Here is a 27,441-nt window from a genome sequence, read left to right on the forward strand (position 1 = left end):
AGGAATGATATCTTAGGATAAGATATTAAACTGCTCCTTAATTATGACACATTGATATGCTGATGAAGAAGATTTTAACCACAAGGAATGGAAAATATTAGACTATTACTGCATAGTAGTCTTCTTAGTCTTCAAAAAATATTTCAGAATGTATTCTGAGCATCCAACATCAGTGACGAGCAACGCCTACGTATGTCTCCAGGATCTTTTATGAGAATAGATCACAGCAGTTAGGTGAAATGAAATAATAGGCATGATGAACAATATCGGAGTCATCACACCATCTTGGGTAAGTTGGCAGGATCATTGCCCCTGGGAAATGGATATCATCGGCATAGCTGGTGTGATGAAATAACGAGCTATCAGAACATTCACCTTGAGTAGAAACAGTGTAAATGACCTGAATATTTAGGCCTGCTGAACCAAACATTTATTGGCTATCTGAAGTGACACCATCAAGGTAATAGATCAAGTCATTGGAGTCAGTTATGATGTGTGAAAAGAGGAACACCAAATGGTGACCGCTGGCTACGTCATGCAAACTTGTAACATTACCAGACTCTGTCTTGGCACAAAGTTCATTAGGACATTTTTACATATAGAATTTCTTTCCAGGTGGATTTCAACCCTTTTCTGGAGAGAGAGGCGAGGCATTTTCCCAGATGATTAAATGATACACAAACTATGTGTGGTGCAAGACATTCCTACGTCTTCATAAATGAGGGATCTTGTAATACATTGCGTCCTGCACTGTGGTTCCCTGGTCGCATACACGGGGACACAAAAAAAGCTGAGGTACATGACGAAGGCGGCAATCACCACCTGAATCCATACCATTGATGTTTAAGTGGCTATATTTCATCAACATTCGATACTTTATGTAAATCTAAACTAAACCCTTGTAGCAGGTCTTTCATATCATACAGCAACATTACAGAGGTAAATTAAACAATGGGTTAATCCTCAACTCAAAAAGTTCATGCATACTATGCAATCTTTCCCCATCCACATACACGACAAACCAGAGGTGCTTTTTCTCTACAAATCACGCTTGAGGAACCTTATTACCAGATGAACACACCGTTATTCCGTTGGAGACACACAGTTTTTCCAATATCTCAGCAAGCCATTGAACTGATTCTCCAGGGTTATGGTGAGGAAGTAATGGGTAACAATGCATGCAGCTAAAATGACATGAATATAAAATTCACTGAGCTAGCATTGTAAGGTTTGTTCAGTAAGGACACTTTTGATTGTGAGAAGATGAATAAAGGTCAACTCTTCCTCAGCAGACCCAACGAAGTTGTGTCAATCCATGCATTTTTATTTGCAGTGAAAATCAGTGAGGACTAATGAATTGGTATTTATTCCATGGACCCACTGATCCCAGCACCATCTCTTTATTACCACACTGCAAGCAAAAACACATAAATCATTTTGATCCCCTTCCCGTTGCATTAGTAAAAAGTATAATGTATCGTAATTGCGCAATGAACTACCAAGCGATTTCAAATGAGCCATTTGTGCAGCTGGATATAAGGAAGTGATTGCTAGGGGCAATGGAGACTGATAATAATAGGTGACAGCTCAAGTCGCAGCCAACTATTAACACTTTGTCACTGCTAGTGGCCAATGCTTGAATGAGTTAGAGGGTGATCTACAAGGCTTGTGGTATTCGACTCGATGACTCGACGACGCGATGACTCGATGACGCGATCCGGTTGGAATCTTTTTAAAGAATATCACTGCTTGGACTGTAATTTATACATAGAATCATAAGTGGAGGAAAATAAAAAAGAACCGATCATTACCAACCCCTTTCCAGCTGTTTTCACCGTATCTAATCCGACCATTTTTCGTTTCCTACAAGTTCGCATTTTTGATAAAACCATGCGCCATGTTGCTATACAAGCCACTGGTATCTTACCGTCAATACAGCTAATACACCTAAATATAGCTGGTTCAGATCAACCTCCTACCCAGGTTCTTTACGAGCAGAAATTCCAATGTTAAAATGACACGCGATTTCCTGGAGACAAGGTTGGCTCTGGATATCCGTTCAGCACGGCAATATTAAATGTCCTATACACCTTTCCAGAAATGGGGCGCTGAGTGTCCGAAATAGTGATGTCATAAGGGGAAACTAGGCCTGTGGTGGAGGGACAAAGGAGATAGTCATGGTTGACCAACACACTTGAATGCCTTTAATGACGGACAAGGGGGAAAAAGTTAGTTCCAATGCAAGCCACCAATTTCGGAAAGCATGTATAGGGGCTGATGTATTGGAGGGGGGGGGGGCAGATGTCAAGGGACAGAAGAGGGACTAAGCGACTGAGTCTAAAAAACTGTACATATGCGAAATTCCGATTCTTGACAGACTACCACATGACATCTGACATTGGCCACTAGAAGCTTGTTTGTCAATTAAATCTCCGGTCATTTTGCGTGCTATGAAACTTCCACGAGTCCTTTAAATATCAAAATCAATCGCGGGGACCAATCTTCAGTGGCCATGGCTGGGGGGGGGGGGCACATCCTTCCACATACCGTAGCTGGGTATGTGAAGGCCGAGCTAAAACCTCTGCTGTTGCAGCGGTAGCCCGGAGACCAGGATCATGGGATTCCGTATTTTAGCAAAATCCATAGCAACGATCGCGTCATCGAGCCATCGCGTCGTCGAGGCATCGAGTCGAAGACCACAAGCCGATCTACAATACAGTAGGAAAACTCCCTTTTAGCACACAGCCTGGAGAATTAGTTCCCAGACCACATCATTTTTGATCGGAAATGTGCAATAATGCTGTAAAGGGGTTCTCTACGGACAATGGACACTGCGGCATTGTATAGACTCACCTAGACAGTGAGCCAAAAATGCATTGATAGACACAGACAGACTGTTCCTTATTTGGACAGAAGGAAGACATGACAATAATGAAACGGCCAGGGGCCATTGTGCTCACCGTATACATCTTTTAGTAGGCAGGATCATGCTTAGTTTAGAGGTGAATATGGTGAACACAATCAGGCATGAAGACTTTTTTTAGATGTGTATTGATGTCAAGTAATAAGACAGGGCAGTATATATAAGTTTATGATCCAACCAATAATTGTCTATGACATCAACAAGATCAATATCGTGTGATTGCTAAGAGTCCCTGCAATAAAAAATTCATCGAAAAAAAGTCATTAATAAGCGAGATATTGCATGTCCTACTTTTTCAGTTTTGACTCCCTGGTGGCCAAATCAAGAATCAGATCAGGCCAAAATTCGGTGTCAGAGATTATCTGATGTAGGGGGTTACATGTACCAACTTTCAAGTTCATAGCTTCAGCAGTTAAGAAACGTGCCATAGTTACACTCTAATGGCCAATTTACGCCATTTGACCTCTGTGACCTAGAAAAGGAGGTCAAATCCAAAAATCGTAGGACATGTGGTGTATCCTTGCTAGAAGTCCCTGCCATAAAAATTTTATCGAAAACAATTCACTCAAATAAGCAAGATATTGCACTTCTTCCTTTTTCCATTATGGCCCCCTGGTGGCCGAATAAAGAATCAGATCAGGCCAAAATTCGGCATCAAAGGTTATCTGATGTAGGGGGTTATATGCACCAAGTTTCAAGTTCATAGCTTTACTGGTTAAGAAACGTGCCATAGTTTACACTCTAACGGCCAATTTACGCCATATGACCTCTGTGACCTTGAAAAGTAGGTCAAATTGAAAACCCGTAAGACATGTGATGTATTCTTCCTAAGAGTACCTACCATAAAAATTTTATCGAAAACAAGTCACTTATAAGCGAGATATCACACTTTTCAGATATCCACTTTTGGCCCCCTGGTGGCAAAGTTGAGAATCAGATCAAACTGAAATTCAGCACCAGAGGCTATGTGATATAGGGGGTTATATGTACCAAGTTTCAAGTTCATAGCTTTAGTGGTTAAGAAACGTGCCATAGTTTACACTCTAACGGCCAATTTACGCCATATGACCTCTGTGACCTTGAAAAGTAGGTCAAATTGAAAACCCGTAAGATATGTGATGTATTCTTCCTAAGAGTACCTACCATAAAAATTTTATCGAAAACAAGTCACTTATAAGCGAGATATCCCACTTTTTAGATATCCACTTTTGGCCCCCTGGTGGGAAAGTGGAGAATCAGATCAAACCAAAATTCAGCACCAGAGGCTATGTGATATAGGGGGTTATATGTACCAAGTTTCAAGTTCATAGCTTTAGTGGTTAAGAAACGTGCCATAGTTTACACTCTAATGGCCAATTTACGCCATATGACCTCTGTGACCTTGAAAACAAGGTCAAATTAAAAACCCGTATAATATAAAATGTATATTTGCTATGAGTACCTACAACAAAAGTTTTATCGAAAACAAGTCACTAATAAGCGAGATATCACACTTTTTAGATATCGACATTTGGCCCCCTGGTGGCCAAACAGAGAATCAGATCGGACCGAAAATCAGTGTCAGAGGTCAGCTGACCTAGGGCATTCTGTGTACAAAGTTTCAAGTTCATAGCCCTAGCAGTTAAGAAACGTGCCACTGTTAGGATACGACGACGACGACGACGACGACGACGACGACGACGACGACGACGACGACGACGACGACGGACACAGCGCTATCGTATAGACTCCCCTTACGGTGAGCCAAAAAATATGGATGAATTAAAATGCAAAAATTTACTGATTCTTTTACTGAAAAATTTCTTGTTTTGTGATGCTTCCACCGAATACGTTGCAGCAACATGATGACAAATTGCCAATCAGGTGGATATATTAGACACTGATATCATAACTATCATGCAAAAATTACCTCTGCAAATTACACAATATTGATCATACAGAACATATGGCTTTCATACAGCAATTTTTTATTGCTCATGTGGGTATCTATCATTACAGCGATAGTTAATATGACAAATTGGCAGATTTTTAACAGCCAATTAGGTGCAGTAAATTGATTTGCAAAACAAAATAGCAACTACATGCAGAAACATAAGCAGAAAGACTTGAAGGCATAGATGACTTGCATGACAAAATGGTGGATGGGTCAGGAAATGCAACACACGTGAGGTGGCTCTGTTGCATTTTCTAGTGCCAATTATTTAATTTAATTTACCATAAGAAAAATTAACCAAAATTTTTCGAGATATATAATAGCACAAAAATATTCAGTGTACTTTGATTAGATGCTTCATATTTTAACAATGTGGTCAATCATTCAACCATGCATCATACCCCATGCACCATACCATGAAGACCACATTATTTTCTCCATCAAACACTTATTCATAACAGAAGAACTACATGGGTCTAAGCCACAGTTATATACGCATGGCCAACACGATAAGTCATCAGCAAAATATGATGTCTCCTGGGGGGCAAATAGCTGTAAATGACAACTGATGGTGTCATTGGCACAATTGTTCCTGTCACCAGGGATCAACTACAATCACTCGATCTTTACCGATATCAATCTTCAATTGATCCAAGTGGACAGTGAGAACACTAGCCAGTAGATCAATCAAAGGGGTAATGATTGTTAAGGCTAGTGTGACCTAAGCCTCCACACATAATCTTTACCGACATTGATCATCAATAACTGCAATGTCTGGATGAAGCAAAAATTTAATACAGGGCATGTTGATGACACCTCTAGGTGGTTGGAAGGAGGTGTCCAGTCTTGCAAAGCTATCTGCCCCACAGTTATGCGTGTGGCCAATTAGTCATAAGAGAAATATGATATATCGTGGGCAATTAGATGTAAATGACAACAGATGGAGTCATTGGCACGACTGTTCCTGTCAGCAAGGATGATCTTCAATCACTCCAGCTTTACTGATATCAAACATTGATTGACCAAGGCAGACACGTGAGCTACATGTAGCTAGAACAGTCAAAGATGTGATGTTTGTCAAGGTTGGTAAGGGCAGGACTTGGTAGCTACATTCACTTCAGCTTTGCCAACTTTGTTAATCAATATTGTAGTGTATAGTCGCAAGGAATGCTGACCATGTTGACGGCACCACCAGCAGGGCGGCAGGGAGGATTGTTGTCCTCAGGAACACATTAGTACAAATGTGTGCAAAATCGTTTCATAGAAAATTGTTAGGTTAGTGTGGCAAGGGCTTTAGTTGAGAAAAGTCGTCCAACTCCATCCAAAAAAACACAACATGATACACCTATATTAATGCCACATACACTTTCTCTATCCATTACTAACTGCCAAGCTCGACTTAATTGTCACATTTAGTTATTTCTAATACGAAGAGTGACATCTAATAACCAAGAGGAAATATCACGCCAGGCAATGATCCCCTAGATAATGCAGTAATTGCAGTGTTACAGCAAGTCGGTAAACGATTCTTACACCATTAAGGGCTTGAGTATAGTTTTCATGCACTTATTCAGAAATGACATGAACCATAGGACAATTCTGTTGCACAGATCCAAATACATCGATATTATGGCAGCATTTTTTTGGAATAATTACCCAGACCAGCGTATTCTCTAATATAATTTTATTATTCTCCAGATTATATTGAGAAATAAAGACCCTACCTTTCTAATTTATGCATGTGTGCCACCTTTTGATTCATCGGCGGAGGACCATCCATAGTCATCTTGGGTGACGGAGGCGGAGGCTCACCTGGCTTCCGTATCGTAGCTATATCCACAGGCATAGTGTCCCTTATCACTCCTGTCAAGCTGCTATAAACGACACAAGCAGTTGCTCGTCCACGCAAGAAGCTGCCAGTCGTAATCCTATATTAATATTCCATGAAGTCAAAGACAAGTAACACAAAATGCTCCAAGCGTGATGTTAATTTACTCCAGGGACGCTCAGACTGAAATATGATATAGAATCATAAGAAAATTTGCAGCTTTTGAAAAATCTGAGCAGCTATGGACGGAATTTCTAGTAAAACAACCTGATCAATTCAAAAGCTAGTAGTTGCAGAAACTGGGACAAAAATTTAATTGAAACTGAAGGTGATCTGTGGAGAGGCAACAGTTAGCTAATTAATTACAACAAGATCTAAGTTACTTTAGCTGGTTAATTATTACTTAGAACTATGTTTAACTACCGGATAGCTACATCAATGAAAAATTGTTCTAGCACTATTGTTGCACCAATATTTTATTTCTAGCTCACTAGCTTTGCCTAGCTGCAAGACAAGATATTGCGACATGGAAAATGTGTAATCATCTAAATACCATTTAAAGGCCTGCTGCTGTTACAGGATATTTCCTGAACTCAAAGGATAGGAGTCTAAAATTGCATGAGCCAAACCTAAGCTTCATCAAAGTAAATTCTTGAATCTCTCACCTTTTTCCCATTCTTCCTAAGGAAATAGGTCATATTATAAGAAGTGCAATATGTCTGCCATCATTATCCTTACACAAGAATCCCATTGTCACGAACCCCAAACACCTACTAAGTATCCTAGTTATCATGGATAAACACCTGCTGCACTAGTGATGAGTCAACCTGGGAAGGAGAACTCGTCACCATAACACACCTCCAGACACTCAATTAATTAGTGCTGCTGATGCTGCAATCATGATATTCAGTAAGTAAAAATTTAAGCCTAGTCTGGATAATCCAGTGAACACTTACGGGGACTGAGCAATCACATTTTTAGGAGAGGATGCAAGTCAGTATTGTAACAGTTCGCAACAACCAAATTTGTTGCTTCTTTCTGTTCACTTGTGGAACAAACAACGAGAAAGTTAATATTCAATTGTTCCTATTCGTACCTATTCTCTGCATTCCAACTTCACCAAGACCAAAACCATCAGCCTTATATCATACCCTGTTTGCATGAGAAGTGGCTAGTCTTTATAAAGATGTGATAAATCATTTAATAATATTATGTGATATATGGACCGAGGCTCTTCGCTGAATAATTACCACTACTGCTCCTTTTGCCACTGTCATGATTGATGTTCAACACTAAATAATAATCCAATGCTGCAAATGGCCAGTCACACAATGCCATAAACCAAAAAAAAAATGCCATAAACCAAAAAAACGATACCATTGGATCATTCACAAAATTGTACCAGAATCTCCATAATGATGATAAAGATACTGGTGAAGGGGAAAGGAGGTTCATGTATATTTCCTGCTGTCCCATTAAAATAAACACCCCATTTCAATTCACGCAATTTCAGCTGATTCCAAACGCAATTCATTAAATGCTCATCTTGAATCATAGTGCGACCTAGATTTTTTGGATACAAATTGAAGGCTATGAAGGGGTCAACCAAAACATAGTGGACAAGGCTAAGAAAAACACAAACCTAATCCCAGCAATCTGTTGTTCTTATCAGACCTCACTTGCCAGTTAAATACTCTTGGTTACATTAGGTAGCCACTACAATGCGAGACATGTGGAGATATTGGCCAGTCAACTGTGATAATATGGCAAGCAGATCGGCAATAGGGTTCAGTGCGGGATAATCTTGAGTAGTAGGGTCATGTAATTGCATCTTGGCCATTATAAGGCGATCGTTATTGGGTGTCATCCTGTGAATAGTAGATATAACATTGTCTTGACCATGTGATACGAGCAAAATGCAAACTACCAGTACTGCTGCGGCTGTCATGCTTACACTGTTAGAGTGATCTCATCCTTGCATTTTATTGTAACTTTGTCCACAAAAGACTGAATAGGGCACACACAGACACTACAGAATGTATCTCAATATACCCTAGTCATTACTTGGTTAGCTTATCGTGTTTCTATCACAGCATGTAGGGAAGTTACCACCACAATTTGTGCTCTGTACATGTTAATATCAACCATGAACGTGCTCAACTATTGCCTCAAGTCCACTGCCTGTGCCTGCTTATGCAGAGATAGGCCTTAGCTACTGCACCGATGCAACATTCTCATCATTCAATAGTTGCTTACAGCACTCTGCAATGACAGACAACCCTTCAGGTTCCAGCAACCGGTGTAATCTTTTATGTATTAACAGGAAGAAAAACATACGTCTACAAATCATATAGAGCACATCGCTTTGATCTCGGAGACGGCAATTTTGCCAGAGTTTTTCCCCAATTTACTTTTATTGATTTGTCTTTTGAAAGGTTGTAAGCTTTTCATCGATTATTTGTGTCACAGCACGCAGGTCACCTTGATATCAGTATGAACCCCTATTCAAGAGGTGATGAATCTGGTTGTAACTTTTGAACCTATGTTTTGTTGAGAAGGCAGTTGTGATATATATCCCAATTATATAGAGATTGGTTAATCTTATCAGATTGTATGTTACACGGAAGCATTCTTCGTTTTAGAGACCGTTCGTGCCTGACTATTAGTCCTGACACAAATATCACCAGGTAGAATGCTTTCATGTAATATATATGTATGCAATATTGGACAACTTACTTTTAAGCCCTCAAATGACTGAGTCATCTTTTTCGGGCCCTATGTTTGAAGCAACATGCACTCTCAGAACCGAAGTGAAATGTAATATCTTTGGAGATATATTACCTTCATCACCATCAATATCAGTTCAACAGCAATATCCTTTGGGCTGTCTTTTTGTCACACCATCCTGTCATTATAATCCATGCTCATACATCATCCATGTTAACCTGACATTAAAACGACAAAAATGTCAGTAACGGCAGCTTTAATACAGTTTTTGCAATAACCAACATCCATATTAAAACAAAACTGTATCATTTAATACCCCCCCCCCTCACACGTTTTCACAAGCCAATGGTTGTTTTGATGTTCTCACGAGGAGGAATATCTCCTAATAACAATGACAGCGACATTCTAATTTCTCATTTATCTATAGAGTGAGTGCTGAATACAGAAATGGTCAAAACAGATGATCAAAGCTGATTTAGCAATTATATTCTTACACAGTCAGCAAAACAATTGCAGCGGGAAAAGGAAAATAACGTGAGCCACATTGAGCAGCTTAATAATTCAAAATTTAATAACAAATTCTGACCAAGAGATAATGACCTGTCTCTTCAGTCCCCTTCAATACCTCACTTACACTGCAATTACATTTCTTTGATCACACACATCGATACTTTCATCTCACTAGCTTGGATCGTTCTCTTTATATTAAAGCTAATCACATCATTCAAATCTGCTAACCAGATGAAGTCAATTTCAAACCAAACTGACTTAAAACATCGATACATATATTTGGCTGAAGTGTAGACAACAATACAAGCAATTATGTCAAGCTAGAATGAAATAAATGCCCCACCTTATGTTGATAGAACAGTATGTATACTAGACCATTATGATATAAATGAATACATTGACAATTCGGGCAAACTAAGATGGAATGAACATAAGGGACTCTAACCAGAAGGTAGTCATAGTAGTGATGACTGTCTTGAAGGTATGCTGTTTCAGAGTGTGTTCTTTCTATACAAGACTGAGATGGAGGCAGGTGTTAGAAGCCATATGGATGTCTCTGTAGTCGATATCATCAAGTGATTTGCTTGCAATGTAGGATGCTAGTGCAAAACCCTTGTAAACGAGATAAAATAATGTGCAAGGTTCTTTGAAAGCAAAACAGTTCCATCAGTCAACCAGCCACCACATTCAAGACACAGGAGTTGTACAGTTTCATGACAAATGCTCTATTTTCACTTGTCAGGAAAAAATTCCTTTTATCGCTTCATGAAATTTTTGACTGAAAGCATGCTGAAAATTTACACTTTCTGCTTGATGGATTCATAATGCATCACTGAACTCAAAATGCTTCAAATATCAGTCAGGTTCTACAGGCTTATCAGATGCCATATTCATGATATTCATTCAGTTTTTATCACTGAGGAAAAACAGGCAGTTTCACAACATACATGGTTTAAAATGGGCAACTACGTACTGTGTGGATTCTGAATCGAGTAGCACAAGAGACACTGTCTTAGTTTTGTTATTGAAAACAGTCGAATGATTTTTAGAAAAAACAGAGTCTGGGGAAAGGCTACACACATGCCCCTAAAGGGCAGCAGAAAGCTCTTCACATCCATTTCCTTACAGGCAAGAGGGAACTGTCACTTCCATAAAACATGTTAAAGTAAGAGGCCCTCAGTAGCATCCAGTGCAACTCTTCTTCTGATGAACTGATATTACGGCTCAACAACCAACAAGCGTGGAGTGTCCGTCCCAGTCCCTTTGAAATCGTACCAATCAATCTATACCATTGTGGTCATCACAGAAGGGCAATTTATTGGCGCCGGTAACAAAATAACAATTTATTTGATCAAGCAACTTTGGGAGCGTTTGTTGGGACATATCCAATGATGTATTTGGGCCATCGATCATTACCATATATGGATCAGATTGAGAAAGCAACACAGCAGAAATAATTGGGGATCTGGTAACAAAATAAAACACTGTTTGGTCAAGGAAATTCAGAAGCTTTTATGGGTAATATTTCATGGCGTGACCAGACACTGTGTCATCAATCAAGACGTGATTGCAGCATTATTAGGTTGGAAATTTCAATAGACAAACTCTGATGGAATATTAGCAAGCAAATCTTGAAGTCTACAATGCCTGGCCGCTCCCACTAGAGTACGTGAGGTTATCTATGCAGTGCATTCCAATTTTCTAGAGGAGGGGGAAATGTGACAAAGCCGAAACTTAACCTCTCCTTACTTGGCTAAACGAGAACAAATCCCAACCATCCCATGTACTGACACTCAAAATAGATAGCTCACACCCTTGACCTGTGAGGGAAGGACCATCATGAAAACTAGATCAGGCAAGGGGCTCTTCCTCGATAACGAAAGCCTGTTTACTATAGAAGAGGATCAAATGATGTTAGAACCAAGGGCACATCCATTAGCACTCAACCCTTTTCGCTAACTCAATAACAGACAACCATGATCGATATTGCTGTTGACCTCTACTGACCCTGGTCAAACCCAAGGCCAAATGCATATTAATGCCACTGGTTTGCTGGAAAATTTCAAAGGATTAGCTTACTTGGAAGGATATTGGATAGAGATCAATATCAAGACTAAAAGCAAAGTTATGCCTATATCTCTTATAATCAAACACTTTCAGGTCAAATGTTACCACAAGACATATGCTAGAAGTCATGATTTTTGGGCATTTTTACCATGAAAGTCTCACTTATGTGAAAAGACGAAAAAGGTTTAAGTAATGGTAATACAGTTTTCTTCCTTATAATGTCCAATGAGTTCAACAGCTCAAATAATGGCACTGAAAGGTTTCTTCAAAATGACCCATTTTCAAACCAGCAATTTTAGTCACAATGAAATCGATATCACTGAAAAACAACACAACTGCATTTTTTTCTTTCTTCACAAAAGACTGGTTGACTTATACTACAGGTGGTGTGTGAAATTGAAATCTCTGTAAAATTAAATGGAAATTGCCAAGAGACTCGTGAAAAACTATCGGGGAGGAAATTAAACTTCCTGGGGTGGTAATGGAAAAGAAAAATTGCCCTTTCAGGTAATTGGAGCTGAAAAAGGTTTTTTTACTCAATTGTGAATGTGGTGATAGGATGGTTTAGGCTTGGCTAGATGCTCTACTGGTGATAATTCTATAACAGTGGGAGTCACATCGTTGAAACTAAACAGGACTTTCAACTGTGGTCAACCAAACCACAGTTGAAAGAGTTGCGTAGACTTTAAAAATTACTGAAAATTACAATTTTTGATCTCCAAGGACATAAAAAAAATTAGGGTGTAATAATTAAAGCTGAATTGGCATATGCTGATAAAAAATTGTGAATTGATTCAGTTTCATTCTGGACCAAACAAAGGACTGTCATCATAGTTCTTGCAGTAATCGAGGGCAGCAGAGCGATTTGCTTCACACAAATGATACTGAACCTAAGTGTACACCAACAAAGTTGAAGGCAATATGGCCAACTTGATATGAAGACCTAATAATGTTAAAGCCATTGAAGTGCAGCAGGTCAGACTGGAAGTATCAGAGACCTTTCTCAAAACCTCATTTTCAGTTGACATCCCAATATCAAGCCTTACGACGGCTAATCGAAATGACAAATGGTCCTGTAGGTTCCGGGCAGACTTGGCTGTTTCAGTCCCTATAACTTTTTGCTGCATCTTCGTTACGTGTTCATTGTGCAGAAGAAGTTAGTTGTACCTTGGTCTAGTGTAAAAGAACTCTGCCAACATCAATCCAAGTGGAGTCTATGGTATCAAACAAACCCAATGATACAGGTCTACAATTCAAGAAATCTCCGAAAACTCCTAATAGAGGCATTTCCCTACCTCTACCAGTTTTCAGCCATTTTATCACCCAATCAATCAAACACTTCTAAGCCAATGACAACAGATTGCCTATCTCAATATTCCATCGCCTAATGTTGGTTTCTAGGGAAACCTGCTTTAATGGTCCATGTATCACCGGTCATCATTTTCGTGCTTATATCAAGACCTAAACAAAGAAATTGCAGGTAGGCGAGTCTGTAAAGAAACCCTTAAGACATGTTCCTTTATTCCAAATATCAATACATGTATGTTGCTTCTTGAATCCTATAAAGAACCCACATTCTCCCAAAAGGAAAACATGACTTTCAGGTAGCAAAACATGCACAAAATGTAATCAAACTTTGTATCAAATTCCATTCCTCAGGCAAGATTCCCACATCAAAAGTGTCAACACTGCCCCAGAAGGACAGAGACAACGTAATCAGATAAGGCATGGGAAGGTGCCATCTCAAGGAAGAAGCTAGAATCTTGTTTAAGAATTTATAGGATTTTAGAGAGGATACCTGGCAGACAAGGTGATGCTCTACCAAAGCCTTATTGCTATCAGATTATCATGACGTTCCATAGACTCTAGAGGTAAAGAGTAACAAAATTGTTTTTGGGATAATAAGTTGTTCAGCTCTGCTTTCCTTTCAATCACATTGATGAACACAGGCATTTTACAAAATCATTACAGCTATCATAGGAAAGACAAGGATTCAAAAGATCAACCTAAACTCTGCTTAACAAATTTTGGCATCTTTTCCACACTTCAAGGATGATGTTTTGACAGGACCCGGTTGACAAAAATGAAGGGGATGATTTAATTATGTCTTCTTGAGTTTACTCAAAGCATATTTGAATGCTGTCTTCCCTTAGATAATGATGTTTCAGGTGTAAAACCAAAGAGGCAAATTGATCTCCGTATTTTATCCAAGCTTTCAGGGTACTATAAATTTGATAGGCACCTTTGGTTTTAAAGTGTTGATTAAACAAGATGGCACTTCATTAAGTACCTTCTACCTCGAGCAGATATTTTATCCCTACACTGCATGGGTTTTGAACCAAAAACCTTTCTGGAATGCCTCTTATCAGTGAAAGAAAATGCAGAAGCAACAGATGATGACCCAAAATGATTATTCCAGTCACACCCATGTGAGAATGTCAACAGGAAAAACACACTTGACTAATCCTCCATCAGGAATAGGTTTTCAACTCAATTACGTCCTACATGCATGATAAGTGAGCAAATGCTGCATGGGAATTCCACGATGAGGAGAATCATTTCTACAGTTTGTAGAGAGGCCAGAAGTTGTAGCTTCTTGATTAGCCTCTACAAATGTTATCAAATGAATAGCTCTGTGCATAGAAGTTTAAACCCATTCGTTTAAACCAAACTGTGTAGATAGTTGTTGATCCACCTATTCATGATGGAAATCATCATCAGGGTAGTGTATTCTTGAAAGGTTGACGGGGAGCTTCCAGTCTATTCAAAAAAATTAATTTACAAGCCAGTTTGCTGATAATCCAAATATTTGATCAGGTCAGCAGATACAAAGGAAACTGGTCAATGTACCGTGTAAACAGTCATGGGGTAATTGACTACCCATTGACCAAAACATTTACTAGCTTGAAATGTTCCCAGTTTGCCATGTCAGACGGGCAGTTCACACTCCGTGGTTACATTGCTACTTTATGAGCAAAATGAACATGAGAAATGCATTTTTGCACTTCTTACCTGGTACATAAACCATTAGAGATGCCTCTCAGGTAGTGCATACTGCCTCTTAAAGGGAACTGGAACCGCCGAGCGATTTATTCAACTTTTCGACTTTCACCGCCCGAGAAAGTCAAACTTCCAACTTCCTATTCGATTTCAGATTTGTAGCTCCGCCCCCAGTGCCCGGGCATGCGCAGTTCAATTTGTTATTATTGAGAATCATGTGAGAATCACGTGACTCATGCGATCTTTCATTGATGAGTTTTCGTAGTAAATTCCATAGTAGTGACGTCACTCAATGATTGACAGATGGGCGCCATGTTTCATTCATGCCTCGTTCTGATCACCCGATACGCGGGAAATGAAAACGAGGTCATACGAACTGGCTTGGCGGTTTCAGTTCCCTTTAACTTAACTTGTTGTCCAAGTGATGACCGAAACAAACTTGAGGGGCCAGGCAGAAATTCAAAAATACATGAAATGCCATTGATTTCAAAAAGGGTTAAAGAATGTAAGACAGCCTACCATATTCATATACAGATGAATACAGAACCGCCACACTTTCTCAGCGATCAGAGCTCCTGGCATTCTCAGCTTCTAATCCATTTTGCCAATACAGTAGAATTCGATCAGTGCAGCTGAGGCCATTCCCAGGGGCATCACAACATGAGGAGCCACACTATTCACTACTTTTTATATTCTCCATAGTATTGAGAGAGAGGTGATTGCTGTGATCAGTTGAAATATAAAAGTAGGGCTCAGTCAAGTACTAGAAATATACTTTTCTTAGCAACTTTTTCCCCAGATGTGTCATTTTGCCTTGAAATGTCATACTGAAAATCAGCAAATGCATTGGATTCCGAATTTTTTTCTCAATTTAAGCACTATTTCCCAAATAACCAAAAAAACAACATGAAAACAACACAGTCACGAATATTCCAGCATCAAGTAGGAAATTCCATCATTTCAAATGTAGGCTATGTCGGTGTTGTTAGTCCAATTATGGATGAATAATGAAATAATGGAGAAGGCCATAACACATAGGACTTGTCACGGAGAATAATATTTGACCCTCACTCAAAAAGATGCACAACCACAGGGCATTACGCCCTAATCACTACACTGAATGCTTTTTGCTTTGTATATTACCCATAGCATTAGCAATTAGTCCTTGTAATTGAGAAAGACCATCTCCACTGCTGCATTATCGCCTCAGAGAACCACATCGAAAGTCCATAACATAAAGACAGCGGAGTGATTGTCCTCGATACCAGTAAGTAGACATACGAAACTTGCCAACTATTTTGGAATTTATTGCTTAATTGGGGGAAGTCAGCCTCGGGTGATCAGCGCTGTCTTGGAGCCATAGATTCCTGAAAACTTGTACAGTACATGATTTTTTTCACATAGGATGGAGGTAGCTCTTTCATTGAACTTCCTTCTCTAAGCTCCATTACGTTTTCTCCTTTGACATCACCGAGTTCTATGCAGTTCTAAGGCAGCCAGTAAATTTGCCTCCGAAAAGCTACAAATACCTTGTATTTCTTTTTGTTCTACTACTACAATATTGTGCATGTCTCCTAGGATTGGGGTAACTCTTTATGATTTGAAAGCAGCTAATCAAAGGACAGGCCTCAGGTAAGTTCAATTCCATTGAGACAATGCATGTCTCTTCATCGCCACTCCACAAAGGCATGTATCGTGACTCTCAAGGCCAAGACCACTTCCATCAGTTTCTCATGGACCTCTCTGCATTCTTCAGCTGGTAAAGTAACGCATTCCTTCAGCAAGTTAAACTCCATCATTACACGATATTAAGGGACTTTTCTCAAAGCAGTTCAGGGTTAGACCAAGGATGATTCCTCTGCAATTCAGTTTTCTCCACAAAGCTCCCTTCACTTCTTTGGTAATGTTTTCTTGCTATTGCAACAAAGTAGAACATTTCCTGCCGCAAACCACCATTTCCTCTCGAACATTGCCTCTCTCAATTACGACAAACCAGCACATTTCCACTCAAGGAATTTCATGCTCAGACACCTGCATTATCATTTATTTATCTAAATGGATTGGAAAATCTAGTTGCTAGATGCAGTGAACCAAGATTCATTCCAATCAGTAAGTTGCGGCTTGGTTCATTGCACCAGCACTTCATATAAGAAACCATTTCAATTTTGCATGGCTACTTGGTTATTCATTTGGGAATAGTCTTTTAAATAGTGCCAGGCAGGACCAAAAATGATTGTCTGGATTTTTTGATAGACACCCTTACCAGCAGAGCAGTGAATTGCATAAGGAGTTATCCAAAGTAGCTTTTTGGGACAAGGTGTTCTTACAGAATGACATTAGGACAGGTATCCCCCCCCCCAAAGAAACGTGTGCAATGTTCATGGCCACTAGGTCCTTCTGCAGGAACACTTTCAGTAATCGCATTGACAATTCCAACACATTGTGACAGGTTGGACAATCTCGGGCTAATAGTTGTCAGAAGAAAGTGGTCTCAGTATTCATCAGAGCGGCTTTATTATGGTCGTGATAATACTTTCAGATTCAAGAAGTATCAAAGTTAAGGCATTTCTTGCTTAGTAAAGCATGCTCATTCATGCTAAAGTGAGTGATAGCTGATCTAAACTGACCATTCAAACTAATTGCTGTGGAGCGTGTTACCGGGAGGGGGTGGTCTTTTTTCAGGCTCCCGAATAGGTCAACCATCACTCTCTAAATATGGGAAATCACCCTTTGGGACAAGCAGTGAATTACGATGTGATTTTGCCATTAGTTCTGACAAGGAACCAAGGCAGATTTACTGAATAATTTAAACAGTTCTCATTCTCCCTCTTATGACTTCAAAAAAACTCCTAAGCCTCAACTTGATGAATATTGTTTTTAGCCAGATGGTCACATCAGGTATTTCGTATGGAACTGGAAAAGGCTTTTATTCATCTCCACTAGTCCTTCTTTAAAGAGAGATCAAAAGTTAAATTAGTGCAAGTGACAGTGACAACAGTGGATCTTATCATGCACAAGTTCAAAAAGGTCTAAAGCCTGTGCTCATGATCTTGTCAACCATATCACAGCAGGAGCTAATCATGCATGTGAACAAATATTGTAATCATCTCAACCAAAAGAGATTAATGGGTGGTACCTGACCAACCTATCAAACACATGAGGACTTGGGAGGCAATGGTGGCAATGTCAGCAGATGGTTAGCAATGTAAGGCTTTCAATTACGAATTGTCAAGAGGAAATGAAAGGAAGGACTGGACAATGCCAATAGATGTTAAAGACAATGCCTAGAATCGTTAGCAATTGCTAATGTGAGCTGCAGAATCCAATGGGAACCAACTTTCAACTAGGTGCATTCTCATTGGAAAGGCCAGCCACATATGTTTCAAGAGGGGCTAGCCAATTCGATATGATAGAAAAGCTATGCATTCTTTGTGTGACATTGTTAAAATTAAAGTGATAATGTGTGATTTTGAAGCTCTTTTCGTGACATTCAAAACTTATTTCTGCCAATAGATAGGCCGTTGTGATGGTGGGTCTGATACTTTGTCCATGGACACACAAGTGGTGCTGAGTATTTCTTCCATGGCTGACGACAACACAAGGACGAAGTAGTTTGCTATACACCAGTATTGAAAAGTTCAGTCCCTAAGTGTAACTAATTGTACCTGGGAGCGCAAAAGCTGTTGAGCTCAAGGAAAATTCAGACAATATCGATCGGATGAAAAATTGTATAATGACTGTCGGGAAAATTGTAAGATATCAGCAACATATACAACGATTCCTTTAGGCAGAACATGACGGTAAGTATGTTCCGATATAAAACACCAAAGGCAAAATATATAATTAAGTCTTCCATTCATCTTGATTTGTAGAACAACGCTCTTAGATTTCTGATGGCTACTATGCAAACGTCACAGCTAGTATTGTATCGGACATCAAAATAAGATTTGTTTTCAGAATGCAACCGACGATCATCATCGGGCAAAAGTTTGATGATTTAAAACCAATGAATATGGTAATATGGTATTATAGCCCACGCGGAATAAGTATCGCTGTGCTTTATAACGGTGAGAGGAAAAGCTTGGTAGACTCTTCGTGAAAAAGAGCAGTTGTGCTGCTGACAAACATAAGTTTAAGTTTAACCACTTAAATATGTTTTGATATAAGTAGAGGCAAGAGGAAGCCAACATTTGACCTTTTCATTCAGTTCGGTTTCCACAAAAATGATGCTAAAAACACATCTTAGCTTTCTCTGATTGAACCAGACTGAATGAATGGATTTAATTTGTCAAAGCGACAAAAATGCTTTTTTAAATAACTCACCTGGCACGCATTAAGTTTCAAACTACAATGCACTTAAATGATTAAGGGCTGAAAAACTATCGCCATGCACCGATAAATCACAGGCTATTTCTTAAATATGGAGCTGCTTATTGACAACAGTGGTCTTTTATCTTCTCTTTAGTTAAAAAGGGCACAAACCTTTGAAATATGATATGGTAAGGTAGAACAAAGCTAAGAGAATTATAGTTGCTAAGAGATATCTCGTCGATCTAAAAATTTGCTGCAATTTGCTCAACAAAACACTGCATCAGTAGAGATTCTGAGCTGAATTCAACTTGGAAAGCTGACGGGCGTTTCGTGCAAAGGATCCACTAAATAACCAATGCTTACCAGTGTAAAATCAGTGATACACATTTTTATTTAGTTTGGGTGCTTTACGATAAAGGTTTTGGGGTAAAAGGTAATTGAATCCTTGAACATTTGACCCCACTGACATCCTAAACCTCTAGGTTCGGGTTAGATAAATACATCCCAAATTATTGATTAGCAGAGTACATTTTATCCTTTGTCACCAGTCCCTGTGGTACTGTTTCAAGGTGATAAATTGATCCTTGCTCTGTTGTTAGACGCCAGGCACTGCATTAGATAAAGCCACATAATACACCGTGGAGCAACCTTCGAAACTTAACGACCATACATCCAGCAATAGGTAATGTTATTCTGATGGCACAGGAATGAGAGAATAGGAAACACCAATGACTTGTCCTTGCCAATGATGAATATAATGATTTTGTTGTATCAACTGGACATGCCGTCCCAATCACTATTGACATTCTTCCAGCTTCACCTCAGTGACGCACAACATACGTGAGAGTTGCGTGCCACTATATAGATTTGAAATATTATTATATTGACAGTCAACCTGTTGCCATATTACAGTGTCACAGAACCACAACTCTGCTCAACCAACTATTTCATGTTAAACCCCTCACAAAGTCACAGGCATGTCAGAACTCATATATTTCCTATGCGGTGTAAACATAATCGGTGCAGTATGTTGTTGACAGTTAGCCAATTTCCAATATCATGAACGGCCATTACGATCAAGACTCGCTTCTGACAATTCTCGGAACAGCAGCCATTGGCAGACCTGCCATGGCTTGTGTTCAGGCAAAAGATAAACTGCCATTAAATAACGGACAAGGTCAGATGTAAAACCCACAACAGACCATTCCTAAAAATGCTTGAAAACACACACCTGGTCATAGCTATAACCTGTGATGTTGCTGCAGTATTTTCCAACAGGGACAGACTCCACTTAAATCTTGAGCATTGCTTGCCCTTTTTTTGCTCGTCATCTAAAAGGTGCTCGACTGATATTTGTTTAGCCGCACTTCCTTTCGGATCACAAAGTATGCATGAAGGCTCTTACATCACCTTTCCATCAACTATTTCATCTCTAAATTTGCCGAGAGCCTTAAATCACCTCCAGTCACATAACTATCAGAACTTTATATTTCTTAGACTATTACCCAAAATCTAAATCATGCCTCATGAGCAGATTTCCATTTCATCTCCCTCCCTTATGACACCGCTGATCTGTATTGTGGTTGTGCGTGTCTTGGGCAACTTTTTATCTGAACCAACTGCCATAACAACCTATACCAGCAAACCAGGCCACTTCACTCAATATCATGAGAAACACTTAGTATATTTGGTCACGGCCAACCCTTCATACCAAAATCATAAACAATCTGATCCAATGACCAAGAAACATGACCATGCATACAGTGAGCCACTTCGATCGCCTCCACTGGAGAACCTTTCAAGGAGAGTCTAATCTGCACCAATCTACTTGTAGCCAGCAGCAAATAAGCACTCTCCTTGGCAGACACGTTAAAAAAACACCACCCACACAATCAAAAAGACATTGATATACAACAATGCACTCACTTTTTAAGCTTCCTTTCTAGATATTACTGTCTTTTTCTTTCTTTCCTAGCTCCCACACAATATGTTTACATTTTGCCTTTTACCGATATTCTGATGAAAACTGTATCAGACGTGTCAAATGGCTTTGCTTAGATCTTGCAGCCTATACCCCAACCCTTAGTTGTCTCAGCTATTGTCTGTTGTTTACAATCATACATAACGGTCTACATTTTATATATCACAGGAGCTTGACAGCACATCACATTGTGCTTCAGTGTAGCAAAATGGTGATGAGGTTTAAGAAACACTACCAACATCACAAAGACATGTCACTTCGGCTTCCACCCAGCATTACATTCATCATCCATCATCAACACTATCGTCACCACATCACCACCACATCATCAACCATGAGCATTAACCAATGACAGGGAGACAAGGCTATTAGAGAGATCCCTCCATTTTTACATACCACACATTTTCAACCATCGAGCATTAATTAACCTATCACATGGAGATCAGTTTATAACAGAGATGTTTTCATTTCCATCATCATTACATACCACACCATCAACAATCGAGCATTCAACTATCACAGGGAGATGAGCTTATACCAGATATCTCTATATTCCATCACTGCTATAGACAACATAATCAACCATTGAGCATTAACCTATCACATGGAGACATGGCTACAAGAGCGACGTCAATATATCCAACATACCACATCATCAACCATCAAGCATTAGCCAATCACCAGCAAGGCTCTAAGAGAGAGACTCCTCCATTTCCATCACTGTTACATACCACCATCGAACATTAGCCTATAACAGGGAGAAGAGGCTATCATAGAGACGTATATATCCCACATCATTACATACCACATCATCAACCATTGAGCATTAACATATCACAGAGAGACGATGCTATAATAGAGATCAATTTCCTCTGCACTACACACAAGACTGATGAAGCAAGGCCGTCACCATTGTGTTGCCAGAATTGCCCGATTCTCCATCGGATATAAATGCACACCGCATTCCACAGGTTCCTGGTTGTGGCGATCAATGTCATAATTCTTTTGTGCATGCCTTATCCGATGACAACAATGCTTCATTGACCAAATAATCATGAGAGCATCTACTTCTGTTAACTGTGGATCCTTGCTCATTGGTGTTGGTCTCTGATTTTTTTTCTGCGTACATGTCAGAATCATTTTGGGGCTTTAGTTTGATGATACGCAATATACAAGGACCTTTTATAACTCATGATTTGTAAAAGTGGTTAACTTGTCTTAAAAAATTATGCGAGCTCCAATTACATATTCAGCTCCATGGTCCATGTCGGATCATTGTCATATTCTAGGATGTAGGTCACTTACCAAGTCATTTAGCAATACCCATCTCAGAATTTCAAGTCACAAACACATAACATATCCATATTTGAATGCTCACAGCATGGCAATCAATGGCAAAAAAGGTCATAAATGCGTGCAAATATGATATCCATACCCCAAGTTCAGACTGTCAATACCAATATTGCGCCAATCACTTTCAGTGAATACAATCAATCTACCATTTTCCCTAGGTATCACATTGAGACTGGCGCAACAGACTAACCACTGTACTGCATGAAAGTGGTTGACTCTGAATGCGATATGAAATTCTGAAAAGTTCTTTGTAAAGAATATTTATTATCAAGACTTCCCCAAGCATGAAGTGTCAAGAGCATTCAAATTTTTACTCTGACACTAGACTTGTTGAGCAAAGATACTGTGACTGTGCAGCAAGCATACATATTGGTCAATGAAGCAATTTTTCATTAAGATCCCCATTTCTGTTGCAGTCACTATTTGCAACAAATTTCTGGATCGACCTAGACCTTGATGTTTTACCGTTTAAGTATTTCTAATCGTCAATGTCACTTTTTTTTATAAGTGAAATTCATATTTTCCAGATCCAGATCAATATAAACTGTTCAAAGCTAAGTGTTTTAAACCTACGCAATTTACTAACATCAATGACAATAATCAGTGGTAGGAAAGCTGCCCGGCCACTAGAACATTGATCAGGCATTTGTTTACCTTGTGCCATATCATGATATATTGATTGCAGGCAATCACTACCACCACAATCAATAGAAGTAAAGAGGGGAAGATATCAGATCAGAGTCTATACGACAAAGTAGCCAAAAGTTCAGATTCTGTAAGAGATTGGTCCTTCATGATAGTATGATCACTTCATCAAGTCTACTCCTTTTCATTTACTCTTGCCATGAGGATTCATTCTCAAACACGTTTTTCAGCATCACGACTTTCAAGTTCCTGCACGCAACTCCAGTTAGGCACCAATTGGGTTTATTGGCCTTGTGACTCCATCTTCAGCCAGGTTGAGGAAGCTTGTAGTGTCCAATTGGTCTTGGATGTGGTCTTTTGTTTGCCCTAGTGATGCACCTACTACAAGGAATCTACCTGTCTCATTCTGGTGGCAAAGCAAAGTATGGGTTGTTTATGGGTTGTCTTGTTTAAAGGTACGGCAATCAAACAATGGAGGTTCGTTCGAGAGTCCAACCTCCTGATTACGAGTCCAGCAGATACAATTCAACAGATATTGCTATTAAACCACAAACTGGGTTATCTGCAATATCAAGAATACATTACTCTTTGTGATAAAAAAGCGATCAATTAAAGAAATTACTGATATAAGGTTTTGCCTGAAGAAATATGCTGATGTATTGACAACAGATAACCATCAAACTGCAGCAGGTAAAACAACTGTTTAGCAATTACCAACACTAAAAAAAACTTTAAAAATATAAGGTGGGTGATGTATTTGCCAGGAGGTATTGAGATTGCATGATATCGACAACATCGTGGGTAGACTACATATTACAATTTCCACAGTTGAACTTTGAGTAGGTGTGGCTCTTTGTCAAGTTTTAGTTCCGATGTCTGAGGGGATGTGCCAGTATTGCGTCGAAGTAATCAACAACAATCAAAGTTCCAACTTACACAAGATTTAGTGAACTTGAATTGGGTAAAATCAAGGTAAACCATGAAGAGATGAAGAGTTTGTTCAGCATTTCAAGGGAAGGTATAAGCAAAAGCCTCGTTGGCCAGATTAAGCTTCACAGAGCTGCTTATAGGTTTCTCTGCTATCTCTGAGTAAACCGGCATCATTAACGAGATGAATATTTTTCTCACTTACTCAAATCAAACCCAGTTCTCTAACTTTGAGTGGTCACCAGCGTAAGAAGTACCAATTCTACCCCAACCCAAGCCAACTTTGACTGCCGTTCACACTGTTAAGTGACAGCTAATGGCATTTACCAAGCAATTGATCTTAGTTAAATGCTTTAGCGAGGTTACTTCCAACTGTATTTCTCCCATTACGGTTTCCACTGTTTCAAGTAAATCAATTCGATTTAATTGTCACCTACTTCCATTACGCTGCTCTTAAAACCACTTGAGACCACTCTGCTTTCTAGCAGGTAAGCTAGAATAACGTTTTTTTATTTTCTTACCAAAATTTTTACAACGTTGACATCATATCATGTCTAAACATTTTATCGGGTGACAGCCAACAGATGAAAGCTGAGGCAGCCGAAACTGAGTCTCCAAGCGACCATATGCATACAATGAATTCATGATATTTAAATTTTTGACGAACAGCTTTTGTTCGCGTAAAATATGCAACATATACCTTTGCAAAGAAACACAAATCTAAGTAATGTTAAAATTGAATACTTAGGGTAGATCCATCTTTTACATCGCATTTTCTTGGGTATTTATTTTCCTTAGTTAGCCGCTAGATTTGCCCACTGCAGTAGCATCAATGAACCAGTCTTGATTTAGCTGCAGATATGCAGCATGCAAGCTTTCTGCAAAAGCATAAATTGATATGGGACACAGGGACATAAATATTGTATTAGGTGTCAATTTAGTGAGTCAATCAGGCAAATAGATCGCCCACTCATCCATTAGCCATCATTAGACTGCCAGTACAGTATATAACGGTGTGGGCTAGTAATGGAAAGCAAGGCAAGCTAACATTACTTAGCAAGTACCTATGTAACAAATTTGAGTACAAATCATCAAACAGTGACTGATTGACAACAATATTGTTTCATCACAGGGAACCCTGGGCTCAGTACCTAGCCCTACGGTTGGAGGAACAGAAAGGAGGAATCATTTTCAGTCCACAAAAATAGAATTACATGAAAATTTGAATGGTGAGAAAAACACTTCAAATCAGAGTGCACAAAATATGCAAATTTATCAATTTGGCAGCATCTGTCTCATGGAAAAAGCCTTGTAATTAATGTAAATTAGTAACACTGCCTCCTTCAAAACATATTTAATGACAGCAGATTTTTAACCTCAAATAATTTGAGATGTTCCCCAAAGATTGTCCCATCCAGTTGCAATCGGACTTGACCACTTATCAGGCCATGTCTGCAGCAGCTGGTCAAACCTTTGAGCCATTCAAGACAACTTCCATCAATGATTCAGCATCAAAGCCGCCGTTAACGAGGTGGCTCCTGGGGATCAGGCTGCGGCGGATAAACCTTATAGACAATGTAGAGAAAGAAGGATGTTCTAAGTGGTGTTGTTTTTTTACCACACAACACTCATCCGTTGCTAAATATTGTCAGGCACACTGGTCGTTCAAGTAGTGTCAGGAACGTGATGCGAAAGGAGGATGTTTCACGACATGCAACATAAGAGCAGTGACCAACCTTAACTGGTTCAGGGGTAGCGATATATGGCAATCCAATGGGATCATATCGAACACAGAAAGATTCTCACCTTTCATCTTTTATAGAGGAATTAAGACACGGAAGTTTCTGAGAATTGATGTACCTTGCTTAAAGTGATTAAAAAAGCCATTACTCCAGCTTTCATTACCAGCTCATGTTTGAACGACCAAGCCACCATTACAAAATCACCATCTTGTTCATTTTTGCAATTTTGTCTTGTCGCATCGTGAATGCTGATTTTCAATTATAGATTGTTTGTTGATCTTGCTCAGCACTGGCATGAGATGAAATTAATTACAAGACATCCCATTCAAACCAAGGTGGATTCTATCTACAAATCAAAGAGCAGTATCAAAGATTTGGGTTATGTGGGTGTTGGCTAGGTGGTTATGGTAGTATAGCCACACATCAGCCACCCTAAGCCAAATGCAAGGGCTCTAAGCATACTAACTATAGTTAATAATATGGTTAAATCATCAAAGACTCTCCAATGTTTCGTAGCCCTGATGCAACCTCAACTCAAAGCGATTCAACAGGCTGCAATTTCTTGTTCTCATTATTGCCTAGAGTTGCGTGACTGTCCAATCAGGCTGCAATCATAAACTCGTTTACTCGCTTATTTGTAACATTAGTAGCAAGTAGTAGAATCCTTGGGGGATAATCACCAGCGCCCAAAGCTGTAGTATGTGATGGCAAGATATCAACAGGCCATCTATGCAGACATGCTCAGATTCTTAATTGTTCTACAAATGTCCACCTTTGGGCTTTAACATGTTTAAGCGACATCAACAAAACAACGGGCATCAGGTAAGTTCTGGTCAGGTTCTGACTTCTTAATGTTGAGGGATATAAGCCAAGTAAGCTTCATATGGGAACACCAGTGTCAGAGCTGCCAAAGATCCTAGTATAGAATGAAAGATTTTCATGTCAGTGGCAATCTGGAGAACAAACTTAGATCAGTGTCTGATCAAGTCCTAAGAACACGGCAATACTTTTCCAATAGCCATCCATCTGACAAAGTTGTTGCAGTCATTTCCAACTTAACAATTACCTTCTTCACCTGGAACACCATCATAAGATTAGAACAATGAAAAGGGCAAAATGACTATGAACTGGCTAAAGCAGGCAGTATAGTAAACATTCATATGGATGGATATATCGCTTCAAATCAGCTATAATTCTCTCAAATCATTAACACCAATTTTGACATTTATCAGAAAGCACAAGTACCCTCCAGCAGAATACTTCCGGGCAATTTTGCATTTATCACTGGGCATGGCTGTTAGGCTGTCATTTAGGTTTTAGGTCAGTTAATTTGGCAAACACAATTCAAATATGAAGTTTACAACAGTACTGAAAATAAGAGCAAAGGGACACAAGCCCTCAAGGCTTTCCACGCTTGATGCTGCAGTGGAAAGTTGCACTCGATCACTAAACCCCAACAAAATCGAATTGCATTAAAAAAAGATTAATTCTCCA

At 39.3% G+C, this 27,441-nt stretch overlaps 1 protein-coding gene across 3 annotated transcripts in view; it reads right to left on the reverse strand.

Moving 5' to 3' along the window:
• LOC135493029 (tumor protein p53-inducible protein 11-like) overlaps positions 1–27,441 on the reverse strand; it is a 176,264-nt gene that overhangs the window by 77,206 nt on the left and 71,617 nt on the right. Inside the window, exon 2 of one of the 3 annotated variants that reach the window (XM_064779781.1) lies at positions 6,581–6,867. The exons of the other annotated variants lie outside the window; for them this stretch is intronic. Within the exon in view, the coding sequence (XP_064635851.1) occupies positions 6,581–6,702 (122 nt within the window). The 5' untranslated portion in view covers positions 6,703–6,867. The remainder of the gene's footprint in view (positions 1–6,580; positions 6,868–27,441) is intronic. 3 annotated transcript variants of the gene reach the window in all.

This window comes from Lineus longissimus, chromosome 8 (genome assembly GCF_910592395.1).
Source record: "Lineus longissimus chromosome 8, tnLinLong1.2, whole genome shotgun sequence".
NCBI classification, from domain to species: domain Eukaryota; kingdom Metazoa; phylum Nemertea; class Pilidiophora; order Heteronemertea; family Lineidae; genus Lineus; species Lineus longissimus.